Genomic DNA, 23,559 nt, shown 5'->3' with positions numbered 1-23,559 from the left:
TTACCTGGAGTATTTAGTAAGATTGCAGTTTAGGAATGTGATGTGTTATAGACATGTGAAATGTGGCTCCTGTCTTGCCTTTCTCATGTCTGCTTGTTCATTTCTAAAATGGCAATTTGATTGTATATGTTTCTCTGCATTGTGAGGCCCAGACTAGCTAATGTATTCAGATAGGCCTTTTTATCACGATGGGATATTGCCCCCTAAAGGGCTTTACTTCAAATAATCCTACCCCCCGAGTCATTTTGCTACTAATCCAGATGATTCAAGGCATTCCTGTTGCGTATTACAGAGGTCAAAGACTGCGTGGACATGGAGACTGAACTCTCTCACTCCAGGAGTCTGGGACCAACCCCACTGAAGTCAATGGAGAGACTCCCTCCACGGTCAGTCGGCTTTGAATCAGGCCTGAAGACCAGAGTTCAGATCCGCGGGTGGAGAAGAGGGCCCAGGCACTGCACAGGCAGTCAGTGTTCCACGGAGAAGGAGAGGGCTTCCGTCTCTAGGGCTGTCAGTCATCAACATCTGAAGATACTAAATTCACTTAAAAAAATAAATTTGTAATTTTTTTACAGCTATGTGAATTTGTGAAGTAACTAATTACAAAGCTCTAATGGAGACTTTATAAGTGAATAGCAATTAGAATAAGGTATTGCCACATAGGAAGCTAAGAACCTTTGGCAAGGGTAAAGTACCCTCTTATTTTAATACCGTGCCACAGAAAAACATCTGTCAAACAGTTTTGCAGTCTGAAGTAATCAGTGCAACTAATTATCACTAATTGTAATATAGTTTCTGTCTTGCTGCTAATACATTTAGACTTGCTAATCAAATCAAACTATACCACCTTGCCATGCTGCTTTCAAATAAACATTTCAGCAAGGATAAAAAATGAAGCTTTGTTCTCATTTTTCATTATTGCTGTCTGGAGAGGCCAGTGGCTTTTTCCATTTATTTCACACTGCAACAAAAGCAGTAGAAAATGCCATCAGAAATGCTATTTGGGTCTCAAATGTTTTAATTTAAGAGATTGAGCAGGCAAGCAGACAGGTGTACTGTACTGATTTTCGTTATGTCAAAGCCACCACTAATTACCACATTTCACCAATGAAAAAGTAGAATGGTTTGGAGTGCTCACCGCTCAAAGACGTGGGTGACCAGCACTGTCCATTGTTTTTAAGGGAAGTCCCTTATTTGATGCCTTATTTCCTACAGCTTAAATCCATTAAAGAGCTACTGGGAATCACGCGATTGGAATAGTACAGAGTAAAGATGGTTTTGAGGTTAAAGCACTAGACTAGGATTCAGGAGATCTGGATTCTATTCCTAGCTCTGCTAGTCTTCCTAGGTGAGTCACTTAAAGTTTCTGTGCCTCAGCTTCCCACCTATAAACATGGGTTTAGTAATAATACCCAGCTCTTATTCGGCACTTTTTATCATTAGCTATTAAAGCACTTTACAAAGAAGGTCAGTATCATTATCCCCATGTTACAGATGTGGAAACTGAGGCACAACGAGGGACTTGCCTAAGGTCACCCAGCAATCCCAGTGGGGGAACTAGGAATGAAACCAGATCTCCTGAGTCCCAGTCCAGATCCCAATCCAGTATACCACACTGCCTCTTTCTTGTCTAATTAGGCTAACCCAGCGGTTCTCAAACTGTGAGTCAGGACCCCAAATGCTGGCATTAGAATTGCTGGGCCCTGGGGCCGAAGCCAAAGCCCAAGACCCACTGCCTAGGGCTGAATCCAAAGCCTGAGGCTTCAACCCTGGGTGGCAAGACTCAGGTTACAGGCCTCCCACTTGGGGCTGAATCCCTTGGGGTTCAGCTTTGCTCCCCCCCCCCCGGCCTCAGGGCAGCGGGGCTCAGGCTTTGGTCCCCCCTCCCAGGGTCGTCTCGTAATTTTCGTGGTCAGAAGAGGGTCGCGGAGCAATGAAGTTTGAGAACCCCTGGGCTAAGCCTCTGTTACCTCTTACTGTGTGTTTGTACATTGCTTAACACAATGAGGCCCAGATCTGAGTTGGGACCTCTAGGTGCTACTGTCATACAAATAAAATAAAATAATAATAAATTTTATAGAAATAATATTACATGTCCAAGGAACAAACATACACTCTTTTACAAATGTGAGATTTTTGTACCCTGAATAAAACATTACAGGATATTGTCTCCCTACAAATTTGCACCATCTTGTATATTTCGGACAGTTTCTTCCCTTTATTTGCCTTGAAGTGCAACTGGTCATCCTTCTAGGGAAATTGTGTAGTAGAGATCTGTGTATTCTGGAAGGGAAATTCCAGGAGCTCATATGAACTTCAGGATAATGATGTTACTAAAGAATTAAATCAAACTGTTTACTTTTGCATTTACAGTCATGCATGAATATATAGCACAAATTAACACACGTGATACTGGAGTAAGCTAGAGGCCTGATCCTGCCCCATGGGACCCTTGTATGGACTTTAAAGGGGAAAACATCAGACTGTCAAAAGAGGAACTTTATTTTCCAGGGATTTTCTCCCTATCACAAATCTAACCATTTCCCATGCATGGAACTCTGTGGCCATGTATATAACACACAGCCACAATTGGCATAGCTATGCTGGCATAGGCCCCCCTAAGTAGATGCAGCCTACACAGACAAAAGGAGTTTTTCCTACAGGTATAAGAACACCACTTCCCTGAACCACATTACCTATGCTGACAGAAGCACCCATTTATTGGCACAGCTGTGTCTGCACTGGGGGTTTTGTCAGCATAGCTATGTCGTCGGGGTGTGGGTTTTTTCATACCCCTAACCGACAGAACTATGCCAATATAAGTTTTAAGCACAGACCAAGCCTGACTCTTGGAGAAAAGCACACCTTCATGGTTTTGAGCTTCTATGTCACAATATCAAAATGTTGTCAACAATATATTTGAAATCACAGCATTCCCCCGCAGAATGTTAGCCAGCATTCGTATAAATGCAAATGACAGGACCACAGCTATTAGAACAATGGAACTGAACTTGAATATTTAGTATCCCTTTAAAAAAGCAATACCCAAATTAATGTGTTGCTAACACTAGTTACTGATTTAGCAAGAGTGTTAAAACAAAGGAAACGACTAAATATTTTATATCGAAGAGTGCCTTACATTTAGTCTTTAATTAATTTTAGACTTTGAACTTTCTAAACAGCTATTTGTAACTGAGCTTACAAAGGCCATTTAAAATTGTGATGTTGATCTAGAAATCAATGCATTTTCTCAAAAGGCTCCTCATTAGGAGTAAATATATACAAGTGCCAAGTTTTCTGCACACAAGAAGTAGCACCTGGAGGCTACTGAACAGAATAATAATAACAAGAATTGTAAATTGTGACAAGATCATCAAACGAGTCAAATACAATAAAAGAGTAAAACAACTTTTAAAAAATCTGATTTGGTTAGAGAAAATAGTACTCTTAAAATCAGAAAATATTTCTGCTCTCACATCATTTTTAAATTGTTCTTTGGAATCTGAGGGTCTTATTTTCAGAAGCACTGAGGATCTTTGAAACCAAGTCTTATTGCTTTTGCTGCCATGGGCACTGATGTTCTCTAATAAATCCAAGAATTGTTTATGCTCAACTCAAAATCATTCAGGGCCCAACTCAGTGAGGTGTGAACATCCTTCCTGAGAAATGCTGAGCTCCCCCAATTCCCACTCAAGTAAACAAGAGTGGGAGCAATCAGCCCCTCACACAATCAAGGCCCAAATGGCGTAGACAGGTGTGATTGTCATTGGGCTGTAGAGTGTTAAAGTTCCACTCCCACTACCAAGCATAAATCAGGGGAGGAAAAGGATTGATCTAAAAGGCGTACCATTTCCGGAGAGCCAATGACTGAGGTTATGTCTACACTAGAGAGAATAGGTCAGCATAGCTATGCCAGCATAGCCCCATAGTGTAGAATAAGCATATGCTGACAGCAGTTTTTCTCTCAGCATATTAACAGAACCTCCCTGAATGACATTAGGTACACTGACAGAAGCATTCTTCTGTCAGTATAGTTGTGTCTACACTGGGAGTTTTGTTGGGCTAGTGAGTAGGGGTGTGTGATTTTTTTCCACTCCCCTAACTGGCATAGCTATGACAGCAAAACTTTACAGTGTAGACGAGGATTAACACAGTATATTTCTAGCTATTGACTACACTAGTGTGGTGGGCTCAGTAGTAAGTAAATAGATCGATTTGCAACATTTACACAAAATTTAGTACATTTTGAAGCAAACTGGAGTTTTGCCACTAAAGCCCAAGAGAACATGAAGCTAAAAAGCAAAAACTCTTAACTGCGTTATCTCAGTACACAGAAAATAGAATTCATTGGCAGGCTATACAAGCGAGAGGCTTCTACTGCTTGTGTGCTGAAGTCTCATAAAACAGAAAAAAATTCTATCAAGAAGAATTAAAGGGTTGCTTTTCAAAGGTGACATTCTGCCCTCATAACCACACATCCATGTTCTCTAAAGCAGACATCATCACGTGCTTCAGGTAGTGGTGGGACAATCCCTGAGCCCACTGAAGAGCTTTATTCACAGACTATTGAGGTCAATGACAAAACTCTCATTGACATCAACAGAATCTGGATTGGATGTTATGGGCCTGATCCGAAGTCCATTGAAATCAATGGGAGTCTTTCCATGGACTTCAATAGTTTGAGAGTCAACAGAAATCAACCATCTCTTATAAAATGCATATCACTTGATCCACATGGTCTGTAATTTAAACATCTTGGTCTGAGTCTAGCTGTGCTTGTATAGTAAAAGCTCAAGGAGTTTAGCATGGGACCACCTCTAAAAGCCAAATCTCAGGGAGCGCAGAGTTTTCTGTTGTACAACTCCATTAATTTCAATGGTATTACACCAGGCAAGAATTTGGCCCAAGATGTTTGGGGGGATTTAAGTTATTCTGGCTTTGAGATGGAACAATTGCTGTGTGTGTGAGTTGGCGTAGACGGGTATGCTAAAAAGAAGCTGTGTGGGTAGGTACATGAGTTTGCACAGTACACATCTGTCAATTATCTCAGCTATCGAAGTAAAAATCTAGCATCTAGGGACATCCTGTGGATTTGGAGACTCACTGAAGGTCTGTGGAACTGTAAATTACTTTGATACGTACATGAAGATTTTAATTTGTACCAGAAAGAAATTAATTATATTCTTACATTGAATTTTTCTATTATTCTTCATGTAACAAACCATGTAAAACTTAATGTTAGTTACTACTATAAATGATAAATGTTCTTTAATGAATTGTTACAGAACATCATGTGTGAAAGAATGCAACCAAATGGAAATAATTTATATCAAATGTCATTGGTGGTTGATGCACAGTGTGGCATGTTGCAAGCACGTCAGTGAAGTGAAAGGCATGTCATACCATTAGACATGGACTGCATGTCACATCACTGATGTGTATGCTACATGCTGCAGCCCTCTTCTGTGTTCATATAGAACCTAAACTCTTGGGGACAGTAACCAAAAATGGACAGACAGCCCAGCCTTGACATGCTGAAATTCATCCTAGGGTACTTAAGGAACTAGTTGAAGCAATCACGGAACTGTTAGCAATTATCTTTGAGAATTCATGGAGGACAGGTGAGATCCCAGAAGACTGGAGAAGGGCATAGTACCTAACTTTAAAAGGAGGAACAAAGAGGACCCAGGGAATTATAGACCAGCCAGTCTACATTTGATACTGGAAAGAGACTGGAATAAATTTTTAAACAATCGATTTGTAAGCACTTAGAGGTTAGCAGGATTATAAGGAATAGCCAGCACAAATCTGTCAAGAACAAAGCATGCCAAACCAATGTAATTTCCTTCTTTGATAGGGTTACTGGCCTAGTGGATGGGGAAAGCAGTAGATGTGATATATCTTGATTTTAGTAAGGCTTTTGATATAGTCCCACATGACATTCTCATAAGCAAACTAGGGAAATGTGTCCAAGTGAAATTTCTAGGAGGTGCGCGCACAACTGGTTTCAAGATCGTACTCAAAGAATAGTTATCAATGATTCGCTGTCAAACTGGGATGACGTATCTAGTGGGATCCCACAGGGATCAATACTATTCAGTATTTTCACTATTGACTTGGATAATGGAGTGGAGAGTATGCCTATAACATTTGTGGATGACACCAAGCTGGGAGGGGTTGCAAGCACTTCAGGAGGACGGGATTAAAATTCAAATGATCTTGACAATTTGGAGAACTGGTGTGAAATCAACATGATGAAATTCAATACAGACAAATGCAAAATACTGGACTACAAATGCACAACTACAAAATTGGAATAACTGGCTAGGTGGCTGTACTGCTGAAAACGATCGGAGGGTTATAGTGGATCCCAAATTGAATAGGCATCAACAACGTGATGCAGTTGCAAAAAAGGCTAATACCATTCTGGGGTGTATTAATAGGAGTGCTGTATGTAAAACGTGGGAGATAATTGTTCCACTCTATTCGGCACCGGTGAGACCTCAGCTGCACTACTATGTCCAATTCTGAACACCATACTTTGGGAACAGTGTGGACAAATTGGAGAGGATACAGAAGAGAGCAATAAAGATGATAAAATGTTTAAAAAACCGAGACCTCTGAGGAAAGCTTAAAAAAACTGGGCATGTTTAGTTCTGAGAAAAGATGGAGTCTTGGACTATGTTAAGGGCTGTTACAAAGAAGACAGTGATCAACAGTTCTCCTGATCCACTAAAGGTAGGACAAAAAATAATGGGCTTAATCTGCAGCAAGGGAGATTTAGGTTAGATATGAGGAAAAACTTTCCAACTCTAAGGGTAGTTAAACTCTGGAATAGGCTTCCAAGGGAGGCTGTGGAATCCCCATCATTGGAGGTTTTTAAGAACAGGTTGGACCAACACCTGTCAGGGTTGATCTAAGTTTACGTGGTCCTGCCACAGTGCAGGGGGCTGGGCTTGATGATTTTGAGGTCCCCCTTCCAGCCCTACATATCTATGATTCTACGTATGCTGCATGGGCCTGCTCCCACAAGTTGCTCAGCAACTTCTATGAAGTGCTGAATGCCATTAACTCTCATTGAAATCAATGGGAATTGACAGCACTCACTCCTTTTCTGTATTGGGCACTTAGTGATGGTGGTTTTCCTCCAGTAGTAGAGAAAGAAGAACGATCTAGGCATAGTTGCACTAAGGGATACAGATATTTCTGTTGGGATTTATTAAGCAAAATAGCAGCAAAGGACACACAAGTACTTAGAGAAATTGAGGTAAACCAAGACAACCTTTCAGCCCATTTTTCAAAGTCTTTGCAACTCCCATTTGAAGGTAGATGAAACAGCTATTAAATACTGAGCAAAGAAAGTTAATTTGTAATGGGAGCATTTTAACACTGTAAATCAGAGGATTTTTTATAAAGCAAAAATACTGCAGGACTATTGGCTCTTACCAATTTCAGTTTACTTAAATTACTATGAAAGTACAACTTGCTAAAGTCTAGTGTGTCCGTGGTACATATGATTTAATCAGGTAATGTTTCTAAAGTGCGTTGAAAATGAAAAATGTCAAGTATTGCAGGAAGCATCTTGTAGCACCTTCTGAAGTTAAAGCTACCAAACAACTTGCATTATAATTAGGGCTACAGGTTTGTCACAGTGGCGAAAATGTCACGGATACGATGACTTCTCTGTTTGTCCCTGACTTCCATGCAGGAAGGCACTAGCTGGGTCACCCCACTAGTGTGCTGCAGAGGGAACAATCCAGGGGGTGTCACAGAGCAAACCTGCCCCAACTCACCCCACAGCAGCAGCTCCTGCAGCTCCTGTATTGCAGAGCTGGGTCTGACTCCCTGCTCTGGGGGTTGCAATTTGGCGCACAGGGTCGCAATGCCATTCAGGTTTGGCTCAGCATCCTTGCTGTCATGATGGGGGGTTGTCAGGCCAAATTTGAACGAATACCATTGCAACTTGGTGCACAGGTTGCAGTGTCACTCCCTCAAATTTGGGCCAGCCGCCCCTTGGTCCCGGCAGAGGAGTGTCTGGGTCAAACCTGAGCAGTGCTACAACTCCATATGCCAGGTCACAATACTCAGAGCGAGGAACTGGACCCAACCCTGAAAGACACAGCCATTGCTGCCTGTGCCCAGGGTGAGTTCAGGACAGGTTCACTCTCCAGACCCCCTCACCGGGTTAGGAATAGGATTGCAGTGCCAAGGCAGAGGAAGCTGTTGTGGGTGGTTGGTGCTCCCTGAGTGGGGTGAGGGGGCAGTCGCAGCAGAGGAGAAGAATGCTGGCCTATAATTTTAATGAGGTACAGTCAAATTTCATTTGTCACAATGGTTTTTTTTAAATCAAAAATCCTGAAACCATGACTTTTACTAAATTTACTGTGACTGCTCTGTGATTTTTGATTAAAAAATGTCATGAAAAATCTGTTCAACCCAATCTGCACCTGTGTATAACTTTGCATTTGAAACATTCACCTCTTGGGGTAGAATCCTGACTCCAATGAAACCAGTGGCAAACTCGCATTGACTTCAAGGATGCCAGGATTTCACCCTTTGTCTGGAATCTTCAGCTCTTTGGCTGAAAGTACTCTTTCCTTTTTTTTTTTTTTTCTTTTTTTTCTTCTTCTTTTTTTTTTTTTTTTAAAGGATGAACCAAACTGCTTCAGATGGTTTTGGAATTCTGGGAGAGTGAAAATACACACACTTTCCCCATTGTTAAAGAAAATATATTCTTGGCTGCCATGGACTAAGCTAAATCCCAGTGAAGTCAATGGGGCCTGGAGGTCTTTCCATTGACATCAGACAGCTTTGGAGCAGGCCCATAGTCTTCACTGAGGACTAGTGCATTGGCTAAGTCTGGCAGAGAAAAAGAAAAATTAAAAAGTTAACAGTAATTGAAAAAAATTACCTCTGCACATGCTTCATCTAGTATTTGCTACAATGTTAGTAGACTTAATGAACATCTGTCCCAGACACATTCTCCCTGCCGAGCCTGATAGTCCCTGGGACTACATATCTATGGCTCCCACTGGAGATAAGAACGTCACTGAGCAGACACCCCAGGATAGGGACAGGAGCTGCTTCTGCTGTCAGCCTTCTTGTGGGACAACTTACATAAGGAAGATTATAGCTATGGGTAGGTTTTCCCAAGAGCGCTCCGTGTTGGCCTAAGACTACTTCAATTGAAGTGAACAGTAAAAATCCCATTGACTTCAATGAGAGCAGGGACAGGCCAGTGCTGAGTGCTTTTGAAAATCCAACTCTACATCATTAAAGCTCACACAGCAAAAGAGCAGCTCTGTCAAGTAAAAAGGTGCTAGTTTTACACACACACTGTCACTTCTCAGAGCAGAACTGCACTTCAATATACTACTGTATTTATGTTGTAAAATATATATACCATAAAGCATAATGGAGGGGCAATGTTGCTGAGTTACCATTGCTTTTCAAACCTTCACTGCTGTATTTCTTATCAGTTTGTGACTGTAATGTTGTAACTTTAGCTTTACGTTTATGCAGGGTTTTTTCCCCATTTATTATTTTAGCTTCAATTTACGAAAATATAATTTGTGCAGCAATGCACCCTTTTTACACTTGGCAGTATCAAAGTTGTCAGCTAGTTCACTAATGGCTCAAAGATATCAAATTGCAAACATGACCCATCACATTGTTTGTTCATAACTATTAGCTAGTCCAAGCAAGCCATATAAACCACGTTGAACTAAATGGTTCGAAAAAGAGCTTTTCTTTTCTCATATCTCTGCAGTTCCTGGTTTTGGACTAGCCTAGAAGGAAAAATGGCAGGAGAAAGGCTATTTTTGTGGCACTTCTAACCTGCCAACAACCAGGAACTACCAGAAGCCTCACAAGTCTAAGATTTCAGTCAGATTACTTAGTCCAATTAAGTTTGGAATGATTATCCAACTTCTTAAGTAACTAGCTCTGTGGTCAAGAATTCAAACAAAATTACCTGCCCCTAGAATCCCACACACACTCACATTGTTCGTCTGTTCATTAAAAAAACATAGATATACCATGAAAAATTGAAACTGCCTTACTTGTAAAACTCAAGTATTCTTATGAGAATGACTGCACATCACACATTGCAATTAATACATCAAGTGAAATTCAGCATACCATGTGTCAGGGTTCCTTCCCGACTCTGGGGTACAGATGTGGGGACGGAACTCTGACATGGTGGCAGAGCGGTGGGATCATTTTTGAACCAAAAGCACAGCAGGATTTTAAAAGGACACATTTTTCTTTCCTTTTGGCTGCTTGGAAACAGGTTTTTGCTGAGAGCAGTTAGAGTTCTTTTTTTTTTCTCTGCCTGAAGGCAGAGGGGTCAAGTTACAGTAGCAAAGGAATTCACAAGCTGGGTTGTTTTTTTTTCTTTCTAACTCTCGGGTACAGCTAGGTTAAACACAGAAAGGCTAGGATGACAGAAAGTGGCATCCAGAAAAAACTGGATTTAGCCAGACTAGAAGCACAAGAGAAAGAAAAGGAACATAAGAGACTGATCGAATTAAAACAACTCAAGAAAGAAGCTGCTGAAAGAGAAGAGAAAGCCAAAGAGGCTGCCCACAAGAGAGCTATGGAGGCAGAGAAAGCCAAACAGGAGGCACAATAGGCTCTCCACAAAAAAAGAGAGGAAGCATGCTATGGAGGAAAAGAGAGAGGAAGCATGCACTGGCATTAGAGATGGCAAGGGCTAAGCAGAATATACCAGACAACCCTAGCAATCCTTCTCCAGGTACCGCTTCCCATCCCAGAAAGTTCCCCTCCTACAAGGCAGGCGATGATACCGAGGCCTTCTTAGAAAGGGCCTGCCTTGGGTACAGCATCTCTACAGCCCAGTACATGGTAGAGCTGAGGCCACAGCTCAGTAGACCCTTAGCAGAGGTGGCGGCTGAAATGCCTAAGAAACACATGAAGAGTTATGAACTTTTTAAAAACAAGGCCAGAATCAGAATGGGGCTAACACCCAAGCATTCCCATCGACGGTTCAGAACCCTAAGGTGGAAACCAGACATGTCATTTACCCGACCTGCCTACCACATTGTGAAACATTGGGATGCCTGGATACCAGGAGCAAGTGTTAAATCTCCAGAAGAGTTGCCCTTCCTAATGCAAATGGAGCAGTTCTTAGAGGATGTTTCTGAGGAAACAGAAAGGTACATCCTAGATGGGAAGCCCACAACTGTAATCAAGGCAGGGGAGATTGGAGCCAAATGGGTGGAGGTGGCAGAAAAGAAAAAAACTAGTAGCAGTTGGAGCGAATATCAGAAGGGGCAACCCGAAACAAAATCCTATCACCGGGGGCAACCCAAGGCCCCACCTACATCCCAAGGGAAAACCCAGACACCTTACTGTCCCACCACACCAATCTCCAGCAACCCACCTCACCCCAGTGACCAGTCAGCTGGGCGATGTTTTAAATGTAATAAGCTGGGGCATGTGAAGGCCAACTGCCTCAAGAACCCCAACAGATTGCAGTTCATTACACCAGAGTCACACCCAAGGTCCTCAGGCCCAGATGCCCCCCAGGTACCCTCAGAGTGAAGGGAAACTGTGAGTGTGGGCGGGAAGAAGGTTACAGTGTGAAGGGACACTGGAGCACAGGTGTCAGCTATCCACCAATCCTTAGTGGACCCCAAATTTATCAACCCAGAGGCCCAAGTGACAATTCAACCATTCATGTCAAAATCTTTAAACTTACCTACAGCTGAGTTGCCTGTCCAGTACAAGGGCTGGTCAGGAATGTGGACTTTTGTAGTCTATGATGATTATCCCATTCCCATGCTGCTGGGGGAAGATTTGGCCAACCATGTGAAGCTAGCCAAGAGGGTGGGAATGGTCATCCGCAGCCAGGCTAAGCAAGCTTTCACTCCTATCCCTGTTCCTGAGCCTTCCACCAGGGCCCCGTCTGTGTTACCAGAGACCCAGACAGAGATGGTGGAACCAGATCCCCTGCCAACGACTGCAACAGCCATAGTGGATCCAGTCCCAATGACCCAGCCAAAGCCAGTCCCAGAACCGGAACTGGCAAAGCAACGAGCACTAGAACCATTGCCAGCAGTGAGTCCAGTGCTTGCAAACCCGTCTACAACTTCAACACCAGAAGGCACCACCGAGCCTGCACTGGCAGTAGCGGCAGACGACCCTACACAAGAGGCTCAGCCAGAGCCTGAAATACCACATAGTGCACCTGTGGAGAGCGGTTCACCATCAATGAAAACAGCCCCATCACCTGCATCGCTTCCAGAGGGACCAAGCCCAGGTCCACAATCCAGTGAGGAACTGATGTCTCCAGCATCAAGAGAACAGTTCCAGGCCAAACAGGAAGCAGATGAAAGCCTCCAGGGAGCTTGGACGGCAGCACGGAGCAACCCACCACCTCTCAGCTGTTCTAATTGATCCTGGTTTGTTGTAGAAAGAGGACTTTTATACAAGGAAACTCTTTCTGGTGGGCACCAGGAAGACTGGCATCCTCAGAAACAGTTGGTAGTTCCAACTAAGTACCAAGTAAAGCTCTTGAGCTTAGCCCACGATCATCCTAGTGGCCCTGCTGGGGTGAACAGGACCAAAGACCGTTTGGGGAGGTCATTCCACTGGGAGGGAATGGGCAAGGATGTTTCTACCTATGTCCGGTCTTGTGGGGTATGCCAAAGGGTGGGAAAACCCCAAGACCAGGTCAAAACCCCTCTCCAGCCACTCCCCATCATTGAGGTTCCATTTCAGCAAGTAGCTGTTGATATTCTGGGTCCTTTCCTGAAAAAGACATGCAGAGGGAAGCAGTACATACTGACTTTCATGGATTTTGCCACCTGATGGCCAGAAGCAGTAGCTCTAAGCAACACCAGGGCTAAAAGTGTGTGCCGGGCATTAACAGACATTTTTGCCAGGGTAGGTTGGTCCTCCGACATCCTTACCAATTTGGAAACTAATTTCCTGGCAGGGACCATGAAAAGCCTTTGGGAAGCTCATGTGGTGAAGCACATGGTTGCCAACCCTTACCACCATCAAATTAATGGCCTGGTGGAGAAGTTTAATAGAACTTTGGGAACCATGATACGTAAATGAGCACTCCAACGATTGGGACCTAGTGTTACAGCAGTTGCTCTTTGCCTACAGGGCTGTACCACATCCCAGTTTAGGGTTTTCACCATTTGAACTTGTGTATGGCCGCGAGGTTAAGGGGCCATTACAGTTGGTGAAGCAGCAATGGGAGGGGTTTACGCCTTCTCCAGGAACTAACATTCTGGACTTTGTAAACAACTTACAAAACACCCTCCGAACCTCGTTAGCCCTTGCTACAGAAAACCTAAAAGATGCTCAGGAAGAGCAAAAAGCCTGGTATGATAAACATGCCAGAGAGCGTTCCTTCAAAGTAGGGGACCAGGTCATGGTCTTGAAGGTGCTCCAGGCCCATAAGATGGAAGCATCATGGCAAGGAACATTCACGGTCCAAGAGTGCCTGGGAGCTGTTAACTACCTCATAGCATCCCTTACCTCAAACCTAAAGCCAAAAGTGTACCATGTTAATTCTCTAAAGCCCTTTTATTCCAGAGAATTATAGGTTTGTCAGTTTATAGCCCAGGGAGGAGATGACGCTGAGTGGCCTGAAGGTGTCTACTATGAAGGAAAAAGTAACGGTGGCGTGGAAGAGGTGAACCTCTCAATGACCCTCGGACAGCACCAGTATGCAGCACCAGCAGATCAAGGAGCTGTGCACTAGTTTCGCGCCAATGTTCTCAGCCGCCCAAGGACGGACCGAACGGGCATACCACTCCATGACATAGCTAATGCTCATTCAATTAGAGCCCAAACGTACCGGTTGTCTCCTCAAGCCAAAACTGCTATAGAACGGGAGATCCAGGATATGCTACAGATGGGTGTAATCCGCCCCTCTAACAGTGCATGGGTATCTCCAGTGGTTCTAGTTCCCAAACCGGATGGGGAGATACACTTTTGCGTGGACTACCGTAAGCTAAATGCTGTAACTCGCCCAGACAACTATCCAATGCCACACACAGATAAGCTATTGGAGAAAGTGGGACTGGCCCAGTTCATCACTACCTTGAACTTAACCAAGGAGTACTGGCAAGTACCGCTAGAAGAATCCGCCAAGGAAAGGTCAGCCTTCATCACCCATGTAGGGCTGTATGAATTTAATGAGCTCCCTTTCGGGCTGCAAAATGCACCCGCCACTTTCCAAAAAACTTGTAGATAGTCTCCTAGCAGGATTGGGAGAATATGCAGTTGCCTACCTTGATGATGTGGCCATCTTTTCTGATTCATGGGCAGAACACCTGGAGCATTTGCAAAAAGTCTTTGAGCGCATAAGGGAGGCAGGTCTAACTGTTAAGGCTAAAAAGTGCCAAATAGGCCTAAACAGAGTGACTTACCTTGGACACCAGGTGGGTCAAGGAACTATCAACCCCCTACAGGCCAAAGTGGATGCTATCCAAAAGTGGCCTGTCCCAAAGTCAAAGAAACAGGTCCAATCCTTCCAAGACTTGGCCAGATATTACAGGCAATTTGTATCGCACTACAGCCAAATCGCCGCCCCACTGACAGACCTAACCAAAAAGAAACAGCCAAATGCAGTTCAGTGGACTGAAGAGTGTCAGAAGGCCTTTAACCAGCTTAAAGCAACACTCATGTCTGACCCTGTGCTAAGGGCCCCAGACTTTGACAAACCTTTCCTAGTAACTACAGATGCGTCCCAGCGTGGTGTGGGAGCAGTTTTAATGCAGAAAGGACCGGATCAAGAATTCCATCCTGTCGTGTTTCTCAGCAAGAAACTGTCTGAGAGGTAAAGTCACTGGTCAATCAGCGAAAAGGAATGTTACGCCATTGTGTATGCTCTGGAAAAGCTATGCCCATTCACTGGGGATGGCGTTTCCACCTGCAAACCGACCACGCTGCACTGAAGTGGCTTCATGCTGTCAAGGACAATAACAAAAAACTTCTTTGGTGGAGTTGAGCTCTCCAAGATTTTGATTTTGAAATACTACACATTTCAGGAGCTTCTAACAAAGTGGCTGATGCACTCTCCCGTGAAAGTTTCCCAGAATGACTGGTTAAAATCATTCTTGAAATGTGGAACATATTGTTAGTTTTTATATAATCAGTAGTACCTCTAGAGGTGCATGTGTCTTATTAACTCTGTTTTCTCCTAGAGCTCCAGGAAGAAATCACAGCCAGTGTGGTACAGGCTGTCCGACACCGTCCGTGATTTGGGGGGCGTGTCATAGGGGTAGCCTAAATTCCTCCTTACCTGTAAGGGGTTAAGAAGCTCAAGTAACCTGGTTGGCACCTGACCAAAGGAACCAATGGGAACAAAAGATACTTTCAAATCTGGTTGGGGGGGAGGTTTTGTTTTGGGTTCTTTGTTTCTGTGGCCGTTCGCTCTTAGGACTAAGAGGGACCGGACACCAATCCATGTTCTCCAAATCTTTCTAAACAACTCTCTCATATTTCAAACTTGTAAGTAACAGCCAGGCAAGGCGTATTAGTTTATCTTTGTTTTCTCAACTTGTGAATTTTCCCTTTGCTAGAGGGAGGTTTATCCCTGTTTTGTTGTAACTTTGAAACTAAGGCTAGAGGGGGGTCCCTCTGTACTCTTTGAATTTTCTGCTACTCTGTAAGGTTAACTACCAGCCTAAGTTTACAGAGGTGATTCTTTTACCTTTTTCTCTTTAAATAAAATCCTTCTTTTTAAGAACCTGACTGATTTTTCCATTGTTCTAAGACCCAGGGGTTTGGGTCTGTAGTCCCTTTGTAACCAATTGGTAAGGATATATGCTCAAGCCTTCCCCAGGAAAGGGGGTGTAGGCTTGGAGGAATATTTTGGGGGAATAGGACTCCAAGTGGTCCTTTCCCTGATTGTTCGTTAAATCACTTGGTGGTGGCAGCGATGCCAAGGCAAGAAAGGAATCTGTGCCTTGGGGAAGTTTTAACCTAAGGTGGTAAGAATAAGCTCAGGGGGTCTTTCATGCAGGTCCCCACATCTGTACCCCAGAGTTCAGAGTGCGGAAGGAACCCTGACACCATATACATGAAATAAGTGCACTGAGTATGCTTATCAGAATGTTCTCACAGGTAAAGAAAATTATACAGTCATATAAACTGAACTAAATGCTCTGCTTGCGCAATTCCATCGGCTTCAACAGAGATCATCAGCAGAGAATCTGATCCACTACGGGTCCAATCCCAAAGTTCCTCCTCATTCAAATATACCATTTATAAAAAGAATATTTGGGGTGAACAAGAAATTCAGGATAAAGCCTGATTCTGATATCACTAACACCAATTTTAGTTCTGTGGAGTTACTCCTGGCTTACACCGAACTAAACAAGAACAGACTCAGGCTCTGTATGAAGCAAGCCACCTCAAAAAATTAAAGATGGCTCAAGTCACAGAGTTTGGATCCGGAATTGGGTCCAAATTCAAGGGGAAGTTTCAGTTCCAATGTTCTGATTTAGGTCCATGTCCAGCTGAACAAGGCTTAAAAATCAATGTCCTTTCTCAAGCATAGCTGTAAAGCTGCTCCCAGACTCTTACAATACAGTGGGTGCCAAAAAGTGCAATTTTACATTGCCATGTGCTGAAAGAATTCATGGCTTTTGTTCTAAACAGAATCTCACTATATATGAATGAATTACTACAATAATTAATATAATTTATGTAGCTCTTTGTAAGTTGAAAAAGTTGTGCAAGCATTAATTAATGAATGTATGATCTGCATGGACTAAATTATTGACCTCCAATTGCACGAAACATCACAATAAACAGGTTCAACTGTATACAGAGAAAGGTAAACTCCCACATTTCATCTGAGTTTTTTCTAGCTGAAAATTACTCTTTAAAATGTAGCAAATGAGTATTTTCTTTTGGGTTTGTTTGTTTTTTTGAAGTTGTCTCTTCTTTAAATAAGAATTAAAAATTTATTGATATTATCCCAAAAGTCATTTGCTATCTCAGCTCACTGAAGAGGAGTTAAAACAGTCACACAAAATTGCTACATACTTTTAAGACCTGATTGTCCCTTTACACCACAGAGAGGCAAAATTCCTTCCTGCCTCCCCCTCCGTCTCCAGCACCAAACTAATGAGCACTTTTTTTTTAAACCCTTTAAAACACTAGGATTGCTAAAAACTAAACAAATCAATGCCCAGCCCCAGTGAAGTTAACAGACTCAGGGCCCCCTACACAGGGTGGGTCAATAGTATTTTAGTGGCAAGCATTTTGTGCAACATTTAATTTTGCTGAACATGAAGCAGGGGTAGGATAGGAGAGGAGGTGGGGATAATTCTGTGCCTGTAAGCATGGAACTGCCAAGATTTCTAAAGAGAGGCAGAAGTTTAATTTTCAAAATTCTTGAGAGAAGGTGCAGTCTCTTTGCATTACTATCAGTACCCTTTTTGTCATCCTGACCTTTACATTCGTGTTGTGCCCTGATTACATCAGATTTTCTCTTTCTGTGCTATCCGAACTGAGGGAAAGGATAAGAAGAACTTCACTACTGTCCCTCACTGGTAGAAAGAAGAGATAAGACAAAGTATCGCTTGTCCTTTCTTTTCTTTTTGGCAATGTGCTTAAACACCCTGCCCTGGATTATTAACAGCATCTCCACAAGCTCACTAGCTCTCTCTCAAACATGCATCTGTACAAACCATGCCATCTTCTGGTGCTTCCTGGCAGCAGAAAAGAAATACCAGTGTCAGAGTTTAATGGGTTGCCACTGTCCCTATATGCACAGGTAACCGTCCCTTTATCCCTCACATGACTGAGTGAAATACTAGCCTTAATGTATCAGGGCTATTCCAAGGACTGAAACTACACTGATAAATTAAAATGGCAAACATTAACCAAAAGCAAGAAAACAAACTCCAACTTTCCTGTAAACTAAGTAGCATCCAGTGCTTTGGAAACCTTTGCAGAATGTGTTAATCTAGGCACTCACCACAGTGATGAGCTTGGTGTAAGAAGCTGAACAGAATCTAGCAACTGATCTTTCAATCTAGCAAAATGTCCTATATACAAAGAAAATTATGGGTAGTTACAATCTACTCTTGAAATGTACTGAGCACTGGTGGACTAAAATGCCGGCCTGCACATGCCTTCCTTTAAATTTTTTTTTTTTTAAAAGAATGAAATACTGCAATATTCTACAGAAATGGTTCAAAACACTGCAGCCTACAACAGAGCAATGACAGTATTTCTGAATCAGTACTGTAGAATTACGCACGCACACAAAAGGAATTTTTTTCCTTCAACCAGGCAAAACACATCGTTCTCCAAAGATTAGATTTGACCAGTCAATTTGTACTCCACATTGCTAGGAGTTAAAAGGATATCTGTCAAGTTTGTGATGTCTAAAATCTGACCTACCTTGAAAGCTGTCCTGAAAAAGGAAGGCTTCAGCTTCCTGATTGCTAATATGGTGCCCAGCCCTGCATTCCTATTAACTTCACTAAAAGATTAGCCCAAGACAGGCCCACAATATATGTTTTTTAAAGCCACTCTTTTTTTGTTTTAAATTTTACCGCTCTGAATTTTGCCTGACATTGCAAGTGTATCAATATAAACCAATCAAAATGAATGTGCGATCGATTTTCAACGGTGAACGTATACTGTGTTTATATGGAGACTATATATTGTGGTATCTGAGCGCCTGCTGCAGTAGGAAAGCAGAAACTTATATGATGGGAATCTTTCAAAGTAGGTCAGCAGAAGACTGTGATGTAATAGCTGCTCTTATGAAAGCAAATACCAGTGGGCATATCCTCCTCCCCTCAATGTGTCCTGTTGGTGTTAATTAGGAAGTCCTACCTCCTGTTGAATGGAGAGAACTCACACTTTTTTTTTTTAAAGGGATACTTCCAGATTACCACCCTGAGTTGTTCCATGTGTTACTAACAACAACTAAGATTATTAAAACTAAAGCTATGTGATATGCAAGAGTTCAAACTAGATGACCTGATAGTCTCTTCTGGCGTTAACCTCTACGACTATGTGTTTATGAGCTTGCTTATTTTTCATCATGAATGCTGTTTGTTTGCTCTCAGCATTGCACTCAGCACAGAAAATGAATCTGGACCCGTGAGTTTTGTTTTTGTTTACAAAGCCAGGTTCATCTTCTTGTTCTCATGCAGCACTAGGAGAATGTTGCAAGCTTTGGGTATCCAAAAAGAAGGGGATATTTTTCCATTATAAAAAAAAATTGTTGTTGCATTTTTACAGTAAACCTAAGTCTCAGATAAGTGTCCCTTTAACTTGGCATCTCATTGCAAACAAGCTAGTGAAATCCATGGAAACCAATACTGCAGCCATTGCTCACATAAGTAATGGCTGCAGGATGGAACCCAGGATTCTGGGATGCAATGGAAGAGGAGATTTAAAGCCTAGCAAGTGATTATAAAATACCCATTATCTGGAGCCAGAGGACTTCCTTTAAAACAACAAGAAAGTTAAGTTCTCCTAGGGTGAAAGTTACCCAGCACAAGGCCTGTGCATCCCTTAAATCCTACCTACGTCTTATTGTTAGGACTGAGAACTAAGTCGTTCATAGGTCTTGTACTGGCCTTCTGCACAGGACTGAATGACACCCCTTGTCCTTAACATACTATTTGAAAATATAGCAGTAACTGCCCTTCCCCATTCTCCCCCCACCTTTTGTTTATAGAGGGGACCCTCTGTGACTGGATCTCCACCTTCCCATGTGGAATAAGCCTAAGATGCCTCCACGGCACCTATCCCACCCTAACCCCACAGGAGGCACTCCATGGTGCCAGGATCTGTATGGATGGAGAAGACGGGCTGTGCAGCCCTGCACTGAGTGATAGAAGAACCATGGGATACACACCATCCACTGGCCCTCTAGACACTACTAAGAAAAGATATTTTAGCCTGGGGCTGGTGTTCTATTTTCTCCTCTGGGAATCCCCCTTCCAGAGGAGTGTCAACAGTAACAATGACCAGAGTTGGAGCGTGGGGGCCTGCTAGGGGCCAGTCCTACCATCAGCGACTAACAGGAGGTGCCATTTCCAAAGATACCTGTTTGTCCGGTGAGGAAACCTGCAATAACAACATAACGAGTTCTTAAAATCCACAGAAGATATTGCTATGTAGCTTTGGTCATGGCAAGGGATAGGATCACCAGTGAACATCCCTTGCATCTGACAGCAGAGGTAACAATAATTATTTATTTACTTATAAATCCAATAAAAGCTCCAGGACCCTTTATCTTTGCTTTATGCTTGTTGAAGACTGAAAGAAAGAGAGAGTCTCTTTAATACATTGCTCTAGAAAGGCTCTGTATCTCATTTTGGTGTACAGGTGAGGTAAGAAAACTGGCTCATGCATACTCGGAGTTAAAAAGTGACTTTGCATTAAATTACTTGGTTTAAAATTACTCTACCGAGCAGAGACATTGTTAACCTCCAACTAGGGGGTTAACGGATTGTTTTAATATGGACTTTGAATTCAGAAAAGCCAGTAATGACACTCTAGTAAAGAAAAAAAAAAATCAATCAGACCTACCCTCATAGCCCATAATTAAAATAAGCTGAAGAATGTTACCCTTTAAGAAATAAAAAGCCTGTAATTTTGACAGTAATCACACTACTAGTTCAAATCACTTTAAAACTCCACTCCTCCAGCATTGCCTGGCACTCTTTTAGCAAGATTTTGCTCTGTGTAAATCTGGAAAAACTCTATCAAGCTGAATGGAATTCAGCTCCTCCTTTATTAGCACATCACCTCTGTTAAGCAGTCAGTTTGTCTGATCCTTCAGTGGTCGCTTAAGACAAGTTTTTCCATACTCCAGATTTACACCCGTGTAACAGAGTAGAATATGGCCTTTTCTCTACACAAAGACAAATTCTGGTTTACATGAACCAGAAGCACCTGCTACTGAATTAACTGCTGAACTCTCCATACAAATACAGCCATAACTTCACAGCAGTATTTGGGGCAGTCTGCTTCGAAAATGTATGCAAAGTACTGGAGGACAGATACACAATTCCTGATTTCAGCCCTGGTTACTCCTCCAATGCTGAACCGGGTTATTGTGGCCTATATGATGTCAATGGGAATTTTTCCATTGAGTTCAGTGGATTTTAGAACATACCCCAAACAGAGGGTGAAATCCTGACCCAATTTAAGTCAATAGCAAAACTTTCTTTGTCTTCAGTGGGGCCAGGATTTCACCCAGAGTGGACAGCCTGGATGCTGAGACATCTTTGCTGTCCCAACAGTGACTTTAATCCAACCTGTAGAGATGTGTCTGAGATCAGATCCAATGTGTGTGTGATTTGGAGGCTGCTCCTCCAAGTACTGCATGCCAAGTACCTGGCTCCAGTGCTGAGATGGAATTTGCTCAGGGATTTGGGAGAACAGGTCACAGTACATTAGATGTCTGGTTTCGGGCTTAGTTTGCATCATACCTACGTACTCTCTTGATCCAGCAACAGCCCTGTACACAGCCGCCAATACAGAACATTTATGTGTCTAGTCTAGTAGGAGTAACCTGGGTGGAGCTGGGGTTGAGATAGAGGACTGTGCAAGGAGCTACCACCAGTTAGGATATGGATGCACAATTATGCTTTTCTTGAAAACATACATGGGGGAGTGGCTATGCCAAATCCCTCATATTTGACAGAATTTGGCCCATAGAATTTAAAAACTTTTTGCACTCCTCTAGCTCAAAGCCACCCTGTTAAAAAGAATGGCAAGCCATTAATCGAGAATGTTGACTGTTCCCTTTGAAGGAGGTGGGGGAGCATAAAAACAAACAAGTTACTTGACCCTCTTATTGAACATCCAACATTTAAAAACAAAATCTCCTGAAGATGTTCAGTTCATGGATTCAAACTTAGTGTTGCTTTCAAGGCCATCCGGACTGATAATACTGTAATGACTCTGAAGGAGCTGTTACTGTCTAATGGATCATTGACCTAGGAAGGAAAAATTCTCTCTGTGGGCCATGACCCAATGCACCATAATGACTCAGAGGTCTATCGTGTCAAGAATCTGCATTTGAATAAATCTCAGTCACATATTCACCCAATCTGGTGAGTACTATGCATTTTAAAAACTTCATAATTATGTATTTACATGATAGTTTATAAAGGCTGAGAAGCTTTGCAATCAATACATAACCTGTACAGCTCTTTCAGAGCTATGGTGAACTGTCAAATAAATATGTGGAAAGGTAATATTTAAATCACCTATTATCAGGACCTTTTTTTTTTTTTCTTTTTAATAACTACTGATCACTTTTTAAAACCTCCTATTTACAAAATGACCCCAAAGTATAGACCAAATCCTGAGGTCCTTACTCAAGCAAATTCGCACTGAATCAGTGGAAAGAGGCTTTTGTGAGAACTGAGTAAATCTAGTTTAAATACTGAAAAATGGTCTCAGGAGCTGGCCCATACTTACCGCTGCTATGAGGTTAATTTGTCAATGGGACTTTAAGTATAATTAGGTGGAATTTTTATACCCCTGGTCCATATCCTCAGGTGGTACAAACTGGCATAGCTCCATTGAAGACAATGGAACTGTGCTGATTTACACAAGTTGATGATCCAGGCCCAGATATTTTCAAAAGGAAAAAAAAGTATCACTTGAAAACATATAACAGAGGAACAGAAGACTCAGGAAATTGGTCATGACCTATGAAGCTCTCCACCTCTCGGTCACTGCTTTGAATCAGATCAATGTAGCAAACCTAAAGTTGTTACTATCTGATAAATTTTTGGTGATCTATGTGAAATGAGTTAGTGGATTCGGTCTAATTCTTAGTACACTGCTGTCCACATCATACAAAAACTTTCACATTTGGCAGCAAAGAGGCACCAAGGACTGAACTGGTTAAAAAAAAAAAGCTACATTCTCATCTTTAAAGGGAAAGAGGTACCTTTTTAGCACAATAGCAAACATATGAGCGTGGGCCCTGTAGGATTTCTCTCAACCGGCATAATTAAGGTAAAACTCAAACTTGCCCTGTCTACATTAGCATTTTACAACATTTGCCATAACAGGTTAGTTATCACTTTGTAAACACCCACTTTTTTTACCTAGTATAGACAGACTCCGAGAGAAGTTTTAGGCAAACCTTGCTCTACCAGTGCTCATGCTGTAAACCTGACAATGGGTAAACTTTAGCCACTGGTACTTTCAATGTAATAATTATTATTATATTAATTATTATTAATGTTGTGGCAGCACCTATGAGCCCCAGTCATGGTCCAGGACCCCTAGGTGCTGTATAAACATAAAACAAAAAGATGGTCCCTACCCCAAAGAGCTTCAATCCAGTACCTTTCCGGAGGACTACATTAAAAAATAATAATTAAGGAAATGTAATGATAAAAAATCTGTGGCCAAAATTTTCAACCTGGACACCTAAAGTCAGACGTCTAAATGCATATTTAAATGCATACATAAAAGCGACTGGAGTTTTAGAGATGCCAAGGACTCAGAGTTCCTACTAGAGCCCATGTAAATATTCTGATTTAAACTCTCAAAGCCAAGGAAAGTCAA

The 23,559-nt window shown here is 42.3% G+C and overlaps 1 protein-coding gene across 16 annotated transcripts in view; it reads right to left on the bottom strand.

Moving 5' to 3' along the window:
• The window catches only part of PHF21B (PHD finger protein 21B), a 206,892-nt gene that overhangs the window by 169,979 nt on the left and 13,354 nt on the right, over nt 1-23,559 (bottom strand). For 5 of the 16 annotated variants that reach the window (XM_043537846.1, XM_037914592.2, XM_037914558.2 and 2 more), the window contains one exon: nt 20,068-20,088. The exons of the other annotated variants lie outside the window; for them this stretch is intronic. In XM_043537846.1, coding sequence (XP_043393781.1) covers nt 20,068-20,088 — 21 coding nt within the window. The remainder of the gene's footprint in view (nt 1-20,067; nt 20,089-23,559) is intronic. 16 annotated transcript variants of the gene reach the window in all.

Source organism: Chelonia mydas, chromosome 1 (assembly GCF_015237465.2).
Source record: "Chelonia mydas isolate rCheMyd1 chromosome 1, rCheMyd1.pri.v2, whole genome shotgun sequence".
NCBI lineage: Eukaryota > Metazoa > Chordata > Testudines > Cheloniidae > Chelonia > Chelonia mydas.
This window is presented reverse-complemented; position numbering and strand designations above follow the sequence as displayed.